Consider the following 13,984-nt stretch of genomic DNA (forward strand, 5'->3'; position numbering starts at 1 on the left):
CCCCTTCGATCTAAGACCAGTCAAGGCTGGCAAAGCCAAGTTTTCGTCAATATACAAAGACAGCATCCCTCGGCGTTTAGATTCCCATGCATTTCGTCGTCTGACGTCCCACACCTATCCCCATCATCAGCCGCCGTTGAAGGGAACGAAAAAGCACATTGCCACGTGCCAGTCCTCGTGGACTATCGATGCTTCTTAATTCCACTACCGACCAAGCATAGCCGTCAACATTGTTCAGGGAGAGTTCACAGGCAGCATGGAGGTCCCTCCAGGAATGAGCGCGGACGACTCGCGGGTACCAATCGTCGTCGGCGTCACGAGCTTTGTGCTTTCAGTTGCCTTCTTGGCTGTATCAATACGAGTGTACACCAGAATATTCGTGATACGGCAATTTGGTATGGATGATTGGGCATCCGTCTTTGCTTTTGTAGGTTTTGGAAAGTCCTCTCCATCCCTTGAACCTGATTCTGACCACAACTCTGTAGCTGTTGGTTCTTGGATGCGGCTTGGCTGTCGCACTGAGTGAGTCATATATATCTACGGCTCCATTAGATGGTATCTAACAACCTGAAGACACCAGAAATGGCCTCGGTCATCATGTTTACTTTCTTACTTCGGAACAAATTCAAGACTACATGAAGGTCAGTTGATGTCTGATACAATTCATTTCGCACACCTATTAACACTTCGAAGACATTCTACGTCACCATTGTATTCTATAATGCAGCATTGGCTGGTATCAAGATGACCTTCCTTTTTCAATATTACCGAGTCCTGGCCGTCCAAAAGATGAAGAAGGTCTTCATTGCGGCCATGGTAATAGTCGGCGCATGGAGCATTTCGCAGATCCTTGTCGAGATCTTCATCTGTACCCCTATCCCGGCATTCTGGGACAAGACCGTTGATGGCAAATGCATCCCGAACTACCCCCAATGGTACATCAACGCAGCAGGCAATATCATCACCGACATTATTGTATTTGTGCTGCCGCTGCCAGTTATTCACAGACTGAATCTGGCCCGAGGCCAGAAATATGTCTTGCTTGGTATCTTCTGTTTGGGCTTTTTGTATGTCTTGTCCCGTGATCACACGACTATTCCGGGCTCCGACTAATCTTTGAATAGCACATGTACCATATCCTTCATCCGAATCCGATTCCTCAAGCTCGAAGAAGACTTCACTTGGCAAAATGTCGAGACCGCCGGTTGGTCCATCGGCGAGCTCTGCTGTGGACTCGTCTGCGCTTGCCTACCGACATTCCGACCCTTGGTCTCTCGATTCATTCCCGCCCTGTCGAGTCGTATTGCGAAATCCTCGAAATACCACAAGAACGGAGACTATTCTGAAAACACCGAAAGTACCTCACGCCACCGCGATCCCGAGCTCGGTGGTACACTTGGCAACCCGAATCACTACTCTGCCCGCTACTCGAAACGACGAACTGGCTCGGCGGACAGCAAGGCTGATCTCTATGGCATCGCCAGCTACGATTTGAGCCACTCTGATGCGAGCCGCGAGACAGGGCTGCCCATCCAAGCCTCGAGAGATAGCCCGGATTTCACCAGTCAGACCGATAAGATGCCGTCTCCATTACGGCAACAGGAGTCTATCGAATTGGGCGGATATAGACCAAACCACCACGCCGTCGTCGAAACAAGAATCGAAGCGGGAAGGAGAGTCTCTGATGACGAGATCGAGCTGCAGCCAGGAGCGCCGATCGAGGTTAAGTGCGATATTGTGCAGGTCTCCTCACAGAAAGTTGAGGCAAGGGGTTTCTCATGAGTCAGTCCCTCTACAGATAGTGCTGTATTGATACGAAGAAACTTTGAACCATTGAGGGACGGCCTATTAAGCCCAGAGATTACGTTGGCGTTGGAGATATCACTCTTTACTTACTAGATACCATTTTCTTTACTACTTTATTCAACATGGGCGGCTGATGTGGGATATTGGCGTGGGTTCTTGGCAAGATATTCCTATAATTACTATCCGAAGACCATTCTGTTCTACATCGCCATATGGTTCTCTTCATTGCTATCCCTGGTGACTAAAGTATTCGAGACTCTCATGCATGGGAGCATCCTGGCTGGGGCCTCGCCGATTCCCGTAATCAGATTAGCAGAGGTGAATGAGATCAACTCCTTCAACCTAAATTGCTCCCGTCTTTGCAACTAAGATCTCGAACCCGATCGGTCTCTACAGCATGTTCTTGTGAACATGTCTCATGGCCTGTGCCTTCTTCCAGTCGCGGCTTCTGCAGCCCCTGCCGCTTTGCTGAGATCGCAACAGAGGGGCTGCTTTCCACCAGAGAAGAGACTCAAATGCCCTCCAATTTGACTGGGTCCTCTCAGCGGCGAGATTTCACAACGATCCTAACTTTTGGTCGTACGAGAACGAAAGAATCCGTCGCTGTGTAACCCTGTCTTGCCTCAGAACCGGGGTCCTCAAATTCCATGTCCATCTCCAAAAACATTGCTGCCAAAGCTAAAGACATCTCCATGTATGCCATTCTGGAATAAAGTTTAGCAATGGTCTGTGAGAAGCTAAAACGGGACCCCTTACGTTCTTCCGAGGCACGCCCTTGGGCCCTTGGAGAAGGGAGAGAAAGCTGATTTATCCTTTACCGCAGACTGGCCATCGCCGATCCAGCGTTCTGGAATGAAGTCGTTAGGTCGTTCAAAATACTTGGGGTTCCTATGCATCGCCATGTTTGCAACGCCGACTTCCGTCTGAGAAGGGACGATGTCAGTGTCCGCGCTCTTGAGGTTGAGGTAGACGATAATATCGACTTACTCCCACTGGCATAGATATACCGTGGAGAACGAAGGCTCCATCAGATTGGAATACCTGTCTCGGAATGAAACCTGCATTCGGTGGGAAGATTCTCAATCCTTCTTCAATCACAGCTCTTAGATATGGTAGGTGCTGAATCTTGTGGTAGTTCAAATCATCACGCGTCGTGACTGTAGATCTAACCTCTAAGGCCACCTTGTCGTATGCATCTTTATGAGCCAACAGATGCCACAATATTGTCAATAGCGCAGTAGATGTGGTATCAGACCCTGCTACAAACATGACGATCGCTTCACCGAATAGCTCGCGATCAGGAAACGGCGTGCCGGTGGTGGGACTTTTAGCCGTAAGTAGGTAATTGAATATATCTTGCCTGCCGGAAGGATTCTGTCTCTGTTTGATCATGGCGCTCATCGCCATCTGGGCATTTCAGTTGACGATGCTGCTTGAGACAGAAGGCAGACTCACCTTCGCTGGATAGCCCCGAGTCGTATGGTTATACGAGAACTTTCGAATGAGGCGCTGCAACAAAGGCCATCTCCATAGTGTACCTTCCTGAAACTCTCTTAGTCAAATTGCCCAAAGTACGGAACAATCAAAGGCGTTTGATACCATTGAGACAAATTTTGCTGCTTGCACTAAGCCATCGCTGATTTTCGTCTTCTCTGTGGGATTGTGAAGTAAGTCAAATGTTTCGCCAAAACAAACGTCCGATAAGATGTCAACTGTCAAGGCTGATAAACAATCATCCAAATTGACCTCAGATTGACTTTTCATCACCTCGCAAAGCTTCCAAATGTGCTCCGTGAATGCTGTTTCCATGGCGTCTAGCTTCTTCTGAGCAAATGCTTGAGAAAGAATAGACTTCTTCTCCTTGTACGCAGAACCCATCGAAGAGAAACTACTTTGGAAACCTGGGGTGAAGCTCTGATAGAATGGCGACTTGTCGATTGGGGACGTCGCCGAGTAAACCTTTTGGAATCCTTCTGTGGTGTCAACAGAGACAGTGCTCGGGCCCAAGCGCACCAAAGGACCTAGCCATCCATGTTAGCCACTACCATTGAGAGCAGCAGATTGTAGTGATTACCGTATTTATCATGAAGTTTACAGAGCGTCTCATGTCTCACATTTGTGTATAGTTGGTATGCGTGCCAGAAGTCGTTGAACTTGGCCAAGAAAGGCCCCGGGACTCGGGCCAGAGGGTGGAAGATCACATTGTAAATGAGAGGGATCGCCAGCTACTAGAGTCAGTCTAGAGTCCAATGTTTGGAGGCAGTTTGATGTCATTTTGATATACCAAACATAAGATTCCAGAGATGATGGCAGCGACTTGGGGACTGGAATAGTGCCAATTGACCGTCGCGTTCTGAGTCTCCATGCCTCATTTGGAATTGTGTTCACTGGTTTGTTGAATCCTCTGCAACGATTCGAAGCGTGGCAATGAAGACACAACATTTTCTCTTCTCCGTAATACGGTAATTTATCATTTCTCGTTACTAGGCTTTCATATCCTCGCAGACAGAAGTGAGTACTTCCCAGATCGCCGATAGCGCCTGAGTACAAGGATCGAGGATCCACGGTCACCGATGGGTGTGTCCAGCGCGGAGACCGTGCTCGACTGCCGAACTCAAAGAATGCGGCATGGGACGGAGAGCGGTGACCGCTGTGGGTCTCTCTCCCCTAGATTCTGTTTGTACCCTATTGTCCGCCCTCCGTCGCCATGCCGCTCCCCTATCACCCGTGATGTTTCGAGATCATGACGCTTTTCAACACGAGTCATACAGAATAAGAAGCTTATGCATCAATAATGATTTCTATAGTCCCTAAGTTGAAGGAAGTCTGATCTAGCCGGCATATCTCAATGTTTCGTGCCTAACATCACTCCAAATGGGCCTTGCTAATACGGTTACAACGCCGGGACCACAGGCGAGCACAGATCCCCACAGCATTCAAGTGTTGCCACTGAGTATGACCATGCTCATGGCTCCAAGGCTCCTGGCCTGCCCTTTGCGTTCTAAGTGATACCGTGGTCTGGTGACGATGGCTTCCTCGCTGGGCAATCGGAATCATCTCAATCGCAGACGTGCCTCGATCTGAAGCGATTCCGTCATTGCCAGCATGAGTACAACAACGCGTCGAGCCGGTCGGCTGCCCTCTAGCTGCGTCAATTGCAGACGGCGAAAGATCAAAGTGAGCGATGGAGCTACATCAATGACTGAGTCTCGTACTGACTACGAGAGTGCGACAAACCGACGTCCAGATCCTGTCACCGGTGTGAGCGCCTCGGATTAGATTGCGTTGTCACTGATGAAGCCAGCATCCGTCCCTACTATCACACTTCGAAGGAGCAGTTCGAACTGATGGCCGCAATTGTCCAGCACTATGCTCCTGGTATCCCATTAAGCGTTGAAAGCCTGCGCACTTTTGTCAGCAAACTCCAGGCGGCATCCCAACAACCTGACTTTCCCACGGATCTTGCACAGCAAGTCCCACCTGCGGATACTTCGTCATGCTCGCCGGTCGATGGCGGGCACTTACTACCGGGTGTCGCTGCTAAGGACTCGGCGTCACCAATGTCAGATGGCTCGTTCATCTCAGATGCAACACGCCAGCGAAGTGAGTAGACTTGCGATTCGGTCTAACAAGAATCTCGCATTTATTCATCGCCCCCTAGGATTCAACGGTGCCTCAAGCTACGCGGTCCTTCAGTCCAAAGTCAGCCTGTGCATCACACGAAGCTTCCCTCGGCTCGCGGCACTGCAACCCAGTGGCACCTTTGACTTGCGTGAAGGCGAACCGCTGTCGAATAAACAGGATGCAGCACTTCCCGACAGAAAGACATGCGAAAGATGCAGCGTTGTCTTTCTTCGCTTCGTCAACTGCGTATTTTACGTCCTCGGCCCAGAAAAGCTTTTCGATGCAATAGTGAGAGCCCACGGAAATGCAGAAGTGAGCGTGTCGACCCAAGCCATGATTCAGCTCATCGTTGCTCTCATTGACGACGATCCACATCATTTTGAGCTTGCCTCAAACAAGATGGAGAGTGTCATCGAGGAGGGGAGTGTCGAGAGTATCCAGGCGATTATTGTTATGGTCAGTCATAATGCTGTTTACCTCTACTTCACCGATCAAGAACTCAGCTAATGCAGCTCACTGAGCTTAGGCCTTGTACCGGCTAAAGAAAAGCCAGCGGAACACTTCTTGGGTCGTCCTCGGCAGCGCCATCAGAATTGCCCAGTCACTTGGGTTGCATGTAGCAACTGACGACGAAAGTCCCCTGTGGGCGGAACAGAAAACCAAGCTTTGGTGGTCATTATGCGACTTGGACCAGTGGTTCACCAGCGTTCTGGGGAGATCGTTAGGAATCACCGTTGATCTAAGTACCATCGGTTCGCCTTCAGATGTAATCCAGCGCAAGTCATTGAAATGTAATCCTCAACTAACATCACGTCATAGAACCTCATCGGAGCCCCAAACATGCCGCCCATGTATGCCTTCGCCTCAGCACGCCTTACACGGCTTCTGTCTCGTACCCTTCAGTGCAACTCCGAGAAACATTGCGATAATGGCAATGCTATCGATCGGTTGATTCAAGACCTTTATGGGTGGTGGGAGAGCCTGCCTCAGCACCTGACCATACCTGCAGCAGCAATCCCCCCATCATTGTTGCGCGCCACGCTGTACTTACGGTTGAGATATCATTGCATCATCGTCTTATTGACTCAATCGTACCTGTTTAATGCTACCTTTTCAGGGTCTGATGCCGACCATCGAATGAACATCTGCGAAGATAGCAACAACAAGACTATTGCAACGCTGATCGAGATGCAGGAAAGGGATGTTCTTACCAGCCACTTCTGGTTTGATTCGTACCATGCAGTGACCTGCGGACTGGTGCTTCTCATCAGAATCATCAAGAATCCAGCGTCTGTCGATTTGCGAGATATGGTGATAAAGTTGAGGAGTCTTCTTCAAATGTTTCCTGATAGATTGCACGCTTTTGCCGTCCAGTGTTTTGACAAAGTACTCGAAGACATTGAACACCGCCAGTGAGTTCTTCAGCTTGACTTCTCTACCAGCAGACTTTCTAACTTCTTCAAGACCGGAAACCACAACATTTGACAGCAGTATCATCTCTTTCGAAACAGGACTACCCAATTTGGACTTGTGGGAGCAGCTGGGGTTCTCTGAGTCTAGTTTCGATTTCAATCTCTAGCAGGATGCGTGCACCTCAGATGGCTTTGTTTCCGTAGAAGATGAGAAAGTCCAGCGCATCGCGTACCTGCGGCCATTCCGGGTCATCCACTCCTAAGCCGGCATCGAAACCATGGGATTGGCCTGGAATCAAAGAGATACGCGCCTTCACTCCCAGCTCGGTCAGCTCCCTACAAGCCCTTTCGCTGAAGGCATTGGGAATCAAGCCATCCTTATCCCCATGCACAAAAAAGGTTGGGGGGAATTTTGGGTGAAACACTTTAACAGGGTCGACGCGGTCGAAGTCATCGTCTTTGACGATGGACTTCATCTGCGTCCCGTTCTTCAATGCTGCGAATAGCCAGGCGTTTCTAGGAACCGATAGATCGGGTGCTGGCATGCCCCTTTTTCTCTCCCCGTCTTGAGACGCAGCTGCCTTTTCTAGGGATGTGACAGTGGTCGTCATGACCGGTTCTTCAAGGATTTTGTCGGTTAAAGCCTGTGGCAGTGTCGGAATGGCAGCTAAGGCAGGCAAAGGCTTGTGCCAGAATTCATCACTGACGTACTTGACGCCATAAAAGTCAAGAATCGCCCGGGGAGGTTCCGCCAGAGCACCCTATGCATGAGATGTTGAGTTTTGGGTATCAAACTGGGACCGGAAGCATTGGTAACTCACCAAGTGTAAAGCTAAGAGTGCTCCAGCAGATTGCCCGAAAACCACCGCCTTTCGTGCGTCAATCCTAAAGCCAGTGTCCGCTTCGAACTTTTGCGGAAGCTCCGTCTTGCACCAAGAGAAAACGTCGATAGCGTCTTCAATTACATCGTGTAAGGGAACTTGTGGGCAAAGTCGATAGTCGGCTGATACGACAACAAAGTTTGCGTCGGCAAGATACCCAACTTCAACCTCTGGCAACGCATGTCTGGATCCTATCACGAAACCTCCTCCATGGAGAGCCAGAGCTGGGAACATTCAGTCACAAGGCAGTCGACACGATCGATCAAAGACTTACCAAGGCCCTTTGGCTCCTTACTCTTTGTTGGCTTCCAGTGAGCCGTTGCCTCAATCAACGTATTGCCAACCTGCTTGAAAACGTAGTCCTTGCTGGAAGTCATGACCACTTTCGGTTGGACTTTGGTATTGACTGGCACTTGGTAGTGTGTTTGCAAGTCTTAGTTCAAGGACAGCGACCCTGCGAGCTCGCGACTAGAGTTTGTTGTAGTTGTTGAGTTCTTACTTTTGTCAATGACTACCTTGTATCCAGGTCAATACACTCGATTTATACGGTCCTCCGTCCTACCTGGTCAGCATACTGAATGAACGCACGGCCAGAGCCGAAACCTTGAGGTCGGTCTCCGTCCTAGGCCACCAATCACTGAACCCTTTGTACTTGACCTAGCATCCCTGGTCGACCGGCAGTTCAATCCCGTCTCGGTCTCCGCCCCCGCCATCTCCGCATAGCGGTCGCCGTTGGGAAGTGTGGCAGCGTCACTGTTCGGCAGATGATACAGAGTTTGAAGCGTCAAGGAGGAAAAGCCTGGAAATCGATTACTGTACTATTCAATGACGATCATGGTGTTTCAATTGCAACTACTCGTAGTCGGTCTCGGTTACCAGAAGTAGCGTAGTAAAACCGAAGACGTTTATTGAGATAATGCCGGGCTACCCGAATAAGTCGTCTGGTAGTATAACTATTCATCGAAAGACGGACGAATCCAGTGGGCATCCCCAAGGTTTAAACAAATCAAGATAGCAACATGCCTAACCTTTCTGATTGTTCGAGGTCTCTCAAGGCACAGCAGGAGACGAACTTCCCTCCAACGCCATTCTTTGATGGGCCAGAAGCACCTTGCCGTTTCGAAGCGGAAGTCTATAATTGCATTGTCCGCGGTTCAATCCCACAAGAGATAGACGGAACATACTACCGTTGCATGCCCGACTGGTCTTGGGCCCCTCTTTACGAAGACGATGTTTTCATCAACGGGGATGGCGCCATAGATGCAGTTCGAATCAGGAACGGTCACGCCGACTTTCAGCAGAAGTATGTGCGCACTGCCAAGTTTAACATTGAGAGGGCAGCGAGGCAGTCAGTCTTTGGCAAATATCGAAACCGCTACTCAGACGACCCAAGAGTGAAGCATGAGGTTCACTCCACTGCGAACACTCATATTGTGTATTTCGAAAATCAGCTACTGGCATTGAAAGAAGACTCCAGGCCGTATGCAATGGACCCGGACTCCCTTGAAACCAGAGGTAAGGTATCATTACTTAACTGATCAGTGTATGTCTGTTCTCTACGTGCAACTAATTCAAAGCTGAAGGATTGTACGACTTTCATGGGCAGTACTCAGCTCCAACTTTTACCGCGCATCCGAAAATTGACCCTGACAATGGAGAGCTGATCACCATGGGGTATGAAGCCAAAGGCGATGCGACAAATGATGTTGCATACTATCTCTTCGATAAGAACGGGGAGAAGCTCGAAGAATGTTGGATTAAGACGCCGTATGTGGGAATGATGCACGATATGGCAGCGACCAAGAATTGGATCGTATTCGTACTCATTCCACTTGAGACACAGCCAGTTGAAATACTGCAGCAAGGATCGAAGCATTTCGCATGGGCTGAGGACAAGCCCCTGACGTTTGGTCTTCTGCCGCGGCGAAACCCTAAACCTGAAGATGTTCGGTGGTTCAACTTCAAGAACGCCTTCTACGGACACACCGGAAACGCGTTCGAAGGCGAAGACGGATGTGTTTACCTCGACGCGCCCCTTACCCACCATAACAAGGTGCGCATTCTGTAGGACTATCTCCTAAAAGCATTCTCTAACTCGTGCACTAGTTTTGGTTCTTTGGTCCACGAGGCGAAGACCCATTCTCTCACCCAAGCGGTAAAGCAGCGGTGGGACAACCTGCTAGTAGCTATGTGCGCTGGAAGCTCGATCCCAACGCAACAACCTTCCAAGTTGAGCCGACCGAGCTCGTCGCCCTCGATGGCGAAATGCCCAAGGTTGATGAAAGATTCGCAACCAAAGCGTACAGCAAACTGTTCCTTTGCGTTCACGATCCAAAGGCCAAGTACAGTCCTGTCGGTGGGACTTACAACACCATTGCAGCTGCAGATATCAACACCGGGAAGTATGATCACTGGTCTGCGGGGGAACATACTTCCCTACATGAGGTAGCTTTCTTACCAAGGTCCCCGGAGGGTAAGTATTCCATTGAGCAACAGACATCAGACGAGTGATGGGTTCACTAACATTTTCAAAGCTGCGGAAGGAGACGGCTTTCTTGTGACCATCGCGAACAGACGACATGTCAGACTGTCCTGCATTTTGATCCTCGACGCCAAAGATATTGAATCAGGCCCTGTGGCAATAATTGAACTACCTTTCCGGTTACGCAATGGCATACATGGAAGTTGGGTTCCCCGCTCGGACATGTTGCATGATAAAGATCTCTGCGATATGTCTGGCGTAACTACAGAGATTCGGCAGAAGTTTGAGGGTATCACCGTTCAGCCAGCCCTACGAAAGTAAAGGGACAATGGCAGGAAGGTCCAGTGTGTAGAGACCTCAGAAAGTGAGAGATTGAATGTCTTCTTGGTGCTTACAGTAACACATGTCTGTCTCTTACATCTCATTAGTAGATAGTTGAAATAGCACACCGGCATAGGACTTAGGAAGAGGCGGTGTCTTCTTTCCTGGTAAAGTGCACAAATTAACTATTGCTTTTAGCGAAAAGACACAATTTGGTCACGACGCCATGCACCGTATATTTCGCAATCAACTCCTGGACCTCATCAACCCCTCTTTGGCGCTATAGCGAAGATGTTCTTCAGCTTGTCGTCTAGCCACTTGACATCTTCAAAGTTCCCCGGGGGCCCTCCAGCCCAATGGCCCCAAATGGAAGGGTAGACAGCCAGTTCACCGACGCCTTCACTCATACACTCGACCTCATACTCGGAGTCCTCGGGCCTGCAACTGTCAGTATTAGTCATGGCGGTATTTAGAGCGAGATTCTTACGGAAAGTAGAGATCAGTCTTGGAGGGCAGCACCAAAGTTTTAGCCTTGATGCTCGCCATGGCCTTCTTGAAATCGCCATTGTATGGCTCTTGATTGCTCACATCGGCACTTTGCCACGTGTGAATCATGACAAGCAAGTTCTCCGGGTCCTTGCTAAGAGCCCACTTCTCCCAAAACGATTGCATGAAGTCCTCGAGATCCTTGGCTCCGTAAAACTTTTTGTGCAGCTCATGTCGGTAAAATGCTTGGGAAAAGCCCCATCCGGCGTACCCGCGACCAAAAGCTTTCAGGCCAACTTGCTTCTCCTCGTCTGACCAGACCCTGGCAGACTTGTCCCCGGTTGATGCAATGCGTCCTAATGTACTGCCGGCTGAGCTGGTCTTCTTTGCCGCGAGAAGCGCCGACTTGACGCCTTCCAAGAAAACTTGATTGTGTAGGGCGCACTTCGCGGCGCCACAAAATGGGACTGCAATATCCAAGAAGTCGGGATATTGCGTCGCCCATTGGAAAGATTGAGCCGCGCCCATAGACCATCCTAGGACGGCTCTGAGATGGGTGATCTTGAGTTCCTTGGTAACCAATTCGTATTGCGCCTTCACGTTATCGAAGAAAGACACGTCGGGAAATGGATTGATGTCTGAGTTGGAAGGGCTGACGGACTGTCCGTTGCCGAACAGGGCCGGAATGATGATGAAATAGTCTTTCGGGTTCAAGGTCTTGTCGTCTCCCACTAGCCATTCGTTGTCCGCAATAGCGCCGGAGTACCAGGTAGGATAGACAACCGCTGGAAGGGATGGGTCACCAAATGTCTTATATGCGATCCATGCTCCTGGCAATGAGCCACCACTTTGAAGGGCGAAGTCTCCAAGCTGGTACTTCTTGATATCAGACATGTTTGATTGAGAGGAATGAGGTTCAAAGTGAAATGGGTCTATAGCCGTACTCTCTCAAAACAAAGACAGAGAAACTTGAGAGGTGTATTGAGACGTAAGGAAGCCGTGGAAAGAACAAGAGTGATATACTAACAGCATTCTTATCTTTCTTTCGTCATGATATGCCGACGGCGATGTGAGGGGAAGCAGGGGTCAGCCGATTCAAGCCGTGAGACCCGTGACCGGCGCCGGACCGACCCCGCATTTTATGTCGTCCGCTCCCTACGTTATCTACAACCATCGCCAACGCTAGAAGCCCCGATAACGTTAAATTACGATGGACTTTTGTACCGACGAAAGAGAAGACCAACTCGAGAGTTGAGACCAAGCGCACTCTTGTGCTCCTGACTCTTCATTACATCCGAGGGACACTGCATTGTGACGTGAAGGTCACGTAACCTTGGCACTAAAAGGTTGAGTAGGGATTCTCGGTGAAGGAAGCGTCTCCCCACAGCCGTATCTAGCAAGGCGAACACCTACTAGCGGCGCTGGAGCTTGAACTTACTACTTTGCGATAACCCAGGTCGCTATCAATGTCGAGTTCGGGGTAGGTATCTAAGATGAGGCTGAGCTCGGCCGCCTAGACCGATATGACACCCGCTTGGTGGTATACTGAATGATGCGCTTGTGGGATATTTGCTGCCGTTAAAGGGCATCGAGAGAGTGGTAGGATTAGAGAACAGAGGACGCATATGCAGGTGGTGGACTCTTGCTCTAGTGCTTTATTTCTTGGTCTCTCATGACCAGGCAACCAGATCGTAAACATTTCTCTGCCTCATCTTTATCCGAAAGGGGTTTGTGTGGTGATGAAATGTGAGTTTGACAGGCAGAGGTAATTAGACCGAAAGAAAATAGGTCGTTGCCAATCATTGCATGAGAGTTGACGGGAAAAGAAGAGGGAATGTTTAGGTCGAGGCCTTTATGTCTCACAGTACCGGACGACCGAGCAGACCACTGGTCAGCATGGGATGACTCCGTTCTATGTCCGTTTAGGCCACTCCTACGTGTGCTGCCAGTACTTATGGATGATGAACGAGAACTTGAGCCATAGCATCGAAACGTTCTCAAATCAGGCTGCTCGACTATCGGAGAGATGGGAGAGTTGTATCGATAGTCAACTGAAGACCAGTGGATGCTCGGAAAAACACCTCTGGAAGTATCTAAAGCGACGAGTCGTTAGCAAAGCCCACGAAGATATGTAGCGAGACACATGCGTCAAGTAACAAAGAATACCAAGATTTCGAGACGTATTATGCTTCCAGACATAAGCCCTTAAAGGTGTGGCAAGCATCCTGAATGCTGTTCAGTCTGCGCGCTGACAATTGCTCAACCTATTAGCAGACTGGCAACTGATTCGAAGCTCATGGCAATACGAGGCTGAGCGAAGCGCCGATTTCGTTTCTGATGATCATCTAATATCTCTCGAGATGCAGATCAAGAACACAAAAATAGCTATTGAGGTCGTCATTGATGGTCTTGATTCTTCGTCCGAGGTCACCTTTCCTTCCTCGATCAATGCGGATACTGTGCCTGAGTCGAATCAATGCAGCAAATTGAATCTAACCGGAAATCGCTTACAGTAGAGTGGAATCCTTAGATGGATGTAATGTTAGCTTTGATCAACCCACCTTCTTCTTCAAGGCATGTCGGTGGCTTTTCCGTATGGTCATTCGGAGACGGAGGAAACAGTTTCATTCGTGCAAAATAAGCCAATGGCGAAGATTGCCACATGACCCGGGCGATCTGAAGAGTTCGGCAAGATGCAACCGTCGGTCGATATCGAGAAGGATTCCGGTAGCCGTCGCTATGCAAAGAGGTCCTAAGACAAAATGGTGTCACCGCAGATGCTAACCTTTTCGGCATTGGTTAGTACAGAAGGCATACATGACGCTATGGAGTCGTTGAAAGGCTAGAGGGAGTGCTGACCTGCTGGGTCTGACCAGACATCGCAACCGACCTTGAATTGTATTCGTTGACAACAATCTTCCCCCGACATACGTCTGGCTAGACGTAGCTACCAGCTGAGTCCTTGATTTAGC

The 13,984-nt window shown here is 49.5% G+C and overlaps 7 protein-coding genes across 7 annotated transcripts; 3 read left to right on the plus strand and 4 right to left on the minus strand.

The window, feature by feature from the left end:
- Nucleotides 1-256: 256 nt before the first annotated feature.
- Nucleotides 257-1,782, plus strand: CPAR01_12210 (uncharacterized protein; the record flags this gene model as incomplete). The annotated part of the gene is made up of 4 exons (XM_060496468.1): nucleotides 257-522; nucleotides 581-641; nucleotides 694-1,067; nucleotides 1,125-1,782. The coding sequence occupies 4 exons, from the start codon at nucleotides 257-259 to the stop codon at nucleotides 1,780-1,782; spliced, it is 1,359 nt and encodes a 452-aa protein (XP_060345253.1).
- Nucleotides 1,783-2,196: 414 nt separating this feature from the next.
- CPAR01_12211 (uncharacterized protein) lies at nucleotides 2,197-4,171 on the minus strand (the record flags this gene model as incomplete). The annotated part of the gene is made up of 8 exons (XM_060496469.1): nucleotides 2,197-2,337; nucleotides 2,390-2,510; nucleotides 2,563-2,729; nucleotides 2,794-3,213; nucleotides 3,262-3,348; nucleotides 3,406-3,827; nucleotides 3,881-4,031; nucleotides 4,091-4,171. The coding sequence occupies 8 exons, from the start codon at nucleotides 4,169-4,171 to the stop codon at nucleotides 2,197-2,199; spliced, it is 1,590 nt and encodes a 529-aa protein (XP_060345254.1).
- Nucleotides 4,172-4,911: 740 nt separating this feature from the next.
- On the plus strand, nucleotides 4,912-7,009 carry CPAR01_12212 (uncharacterized protein; the record flags this gene model as incomplete). The annotated part of the gene is made up of 6 exons (XM_060496470.1): nucleotides 4,912-5,032; nucleotides 5,086-5,409; nucleotides 5,468-5,886; nucleotides 5,957-6,196; nucleotides 6,250-6,842; nucleotides 6,895-7,009. The coding sequence occupies 6 exons, from the start codon at nucleotides 4,912-4,914 to the stop codon at nucleotides 7,007-7,009; spliced, it is 1,812 nt and encodes a 603-aa protein (XP_060345255.1).
- A 15-nt stretch (nucleotides 7,010-7,024) lies between these two features.
- Nucleotides 7,025-8,100, minus strand: CPAR01_12213 (uncharacterized protein; the record flags this gene model as incomplete). Its single annotated transcript, XM_060496471.1, has 3 exons — nucleotides 7,025-7,603; nucleotides 7,664-7,947; nucleotides 7,998-8,100. 3 exons carry the CDS (start codon nucleotides 8,098-8,100, stop codon nucleotides 7,025-7,027), a joined length of 966 nt encoding a protein of 321 aa, XP_060345256.1.
- Nucleotides 8,101-8,742: 642 nt separating this feature from the next.
- On the plus strand, nucleotides 8,743-10,526 carry CPAR01_12214 (uncharacterized protein; the record flags this gene model as incomplete). The annotated part of the gene is made up of 4 exons (XM_060496472.1): nucleotides 8,743-9,238; nucleotides 9,307-9,776; nucleotides 9,830-10,196; nucleotides 10,258-10,526. 4 exons carry the CDS (start codon nucleotides 8,743-8,745, stop codon nucleotides 10,524-10,526), a joined length of 1,602 nt encoding a protein of 533 aa, XP_060345257.1.
- Nucleotides 10,527-10,789: 263 nt separating this feature from the next.
- CPAR01_12215 (uncharacterized protein) lies at nucleotides 10,790-11,906 on the minus strand (the record flags this gene model as incomplete). The annotated part of the gene is made up of 2 exons (XM_060496473.1): nucleotides 10,790-10,964; nucleotides 11,014-11,906. The coding sequence occupies 2 exons, from the start codon at nucleotides 11,904-11,906 to the stop codon at nucleotides 10,790-10,792; spliced, it is 1,068 nt and encodes a 355-aa protein (XP_060345258.1).
- A 569-nt stretch (nucleotides 11,907-12,475) lies between these two features.
- CPAR01_12216 (uncharacterized protein) lies at nucleotides 12,476-12,637 on the minus strand (the record flags this gene model as incomplete). Its single annotated transcript, XM_060496474.1, has 1 exon — nucleotides 12,476-12,637. The coding sequence occupies one exon, from the start codon at nucleotides 12,635-12,637 to the stop codon at nucleotides 12,476-12,478; it is 162 nt and encodes a 53-aa protein (XP_060345259.1).
- Between the last annotated feature and the right edge of the window lie 1,347 nt (nucleotides 12,638-13,984).

Source organism: Colletotrichum paranaense (genome assembly GCF_030867605.1).
Source record: "Colletotrichum paranaense strain IMI 384185 chromosome Unknown Scaffold_10.1, whole genome shotgun sequence".
Lineage (NCBI taxonomy): Eukaryota > Fungi > Ascomycota > Sordariomycetes > Glomerellales > Glomerellaceae > Colletotrichum > Colletotrichum paranaense.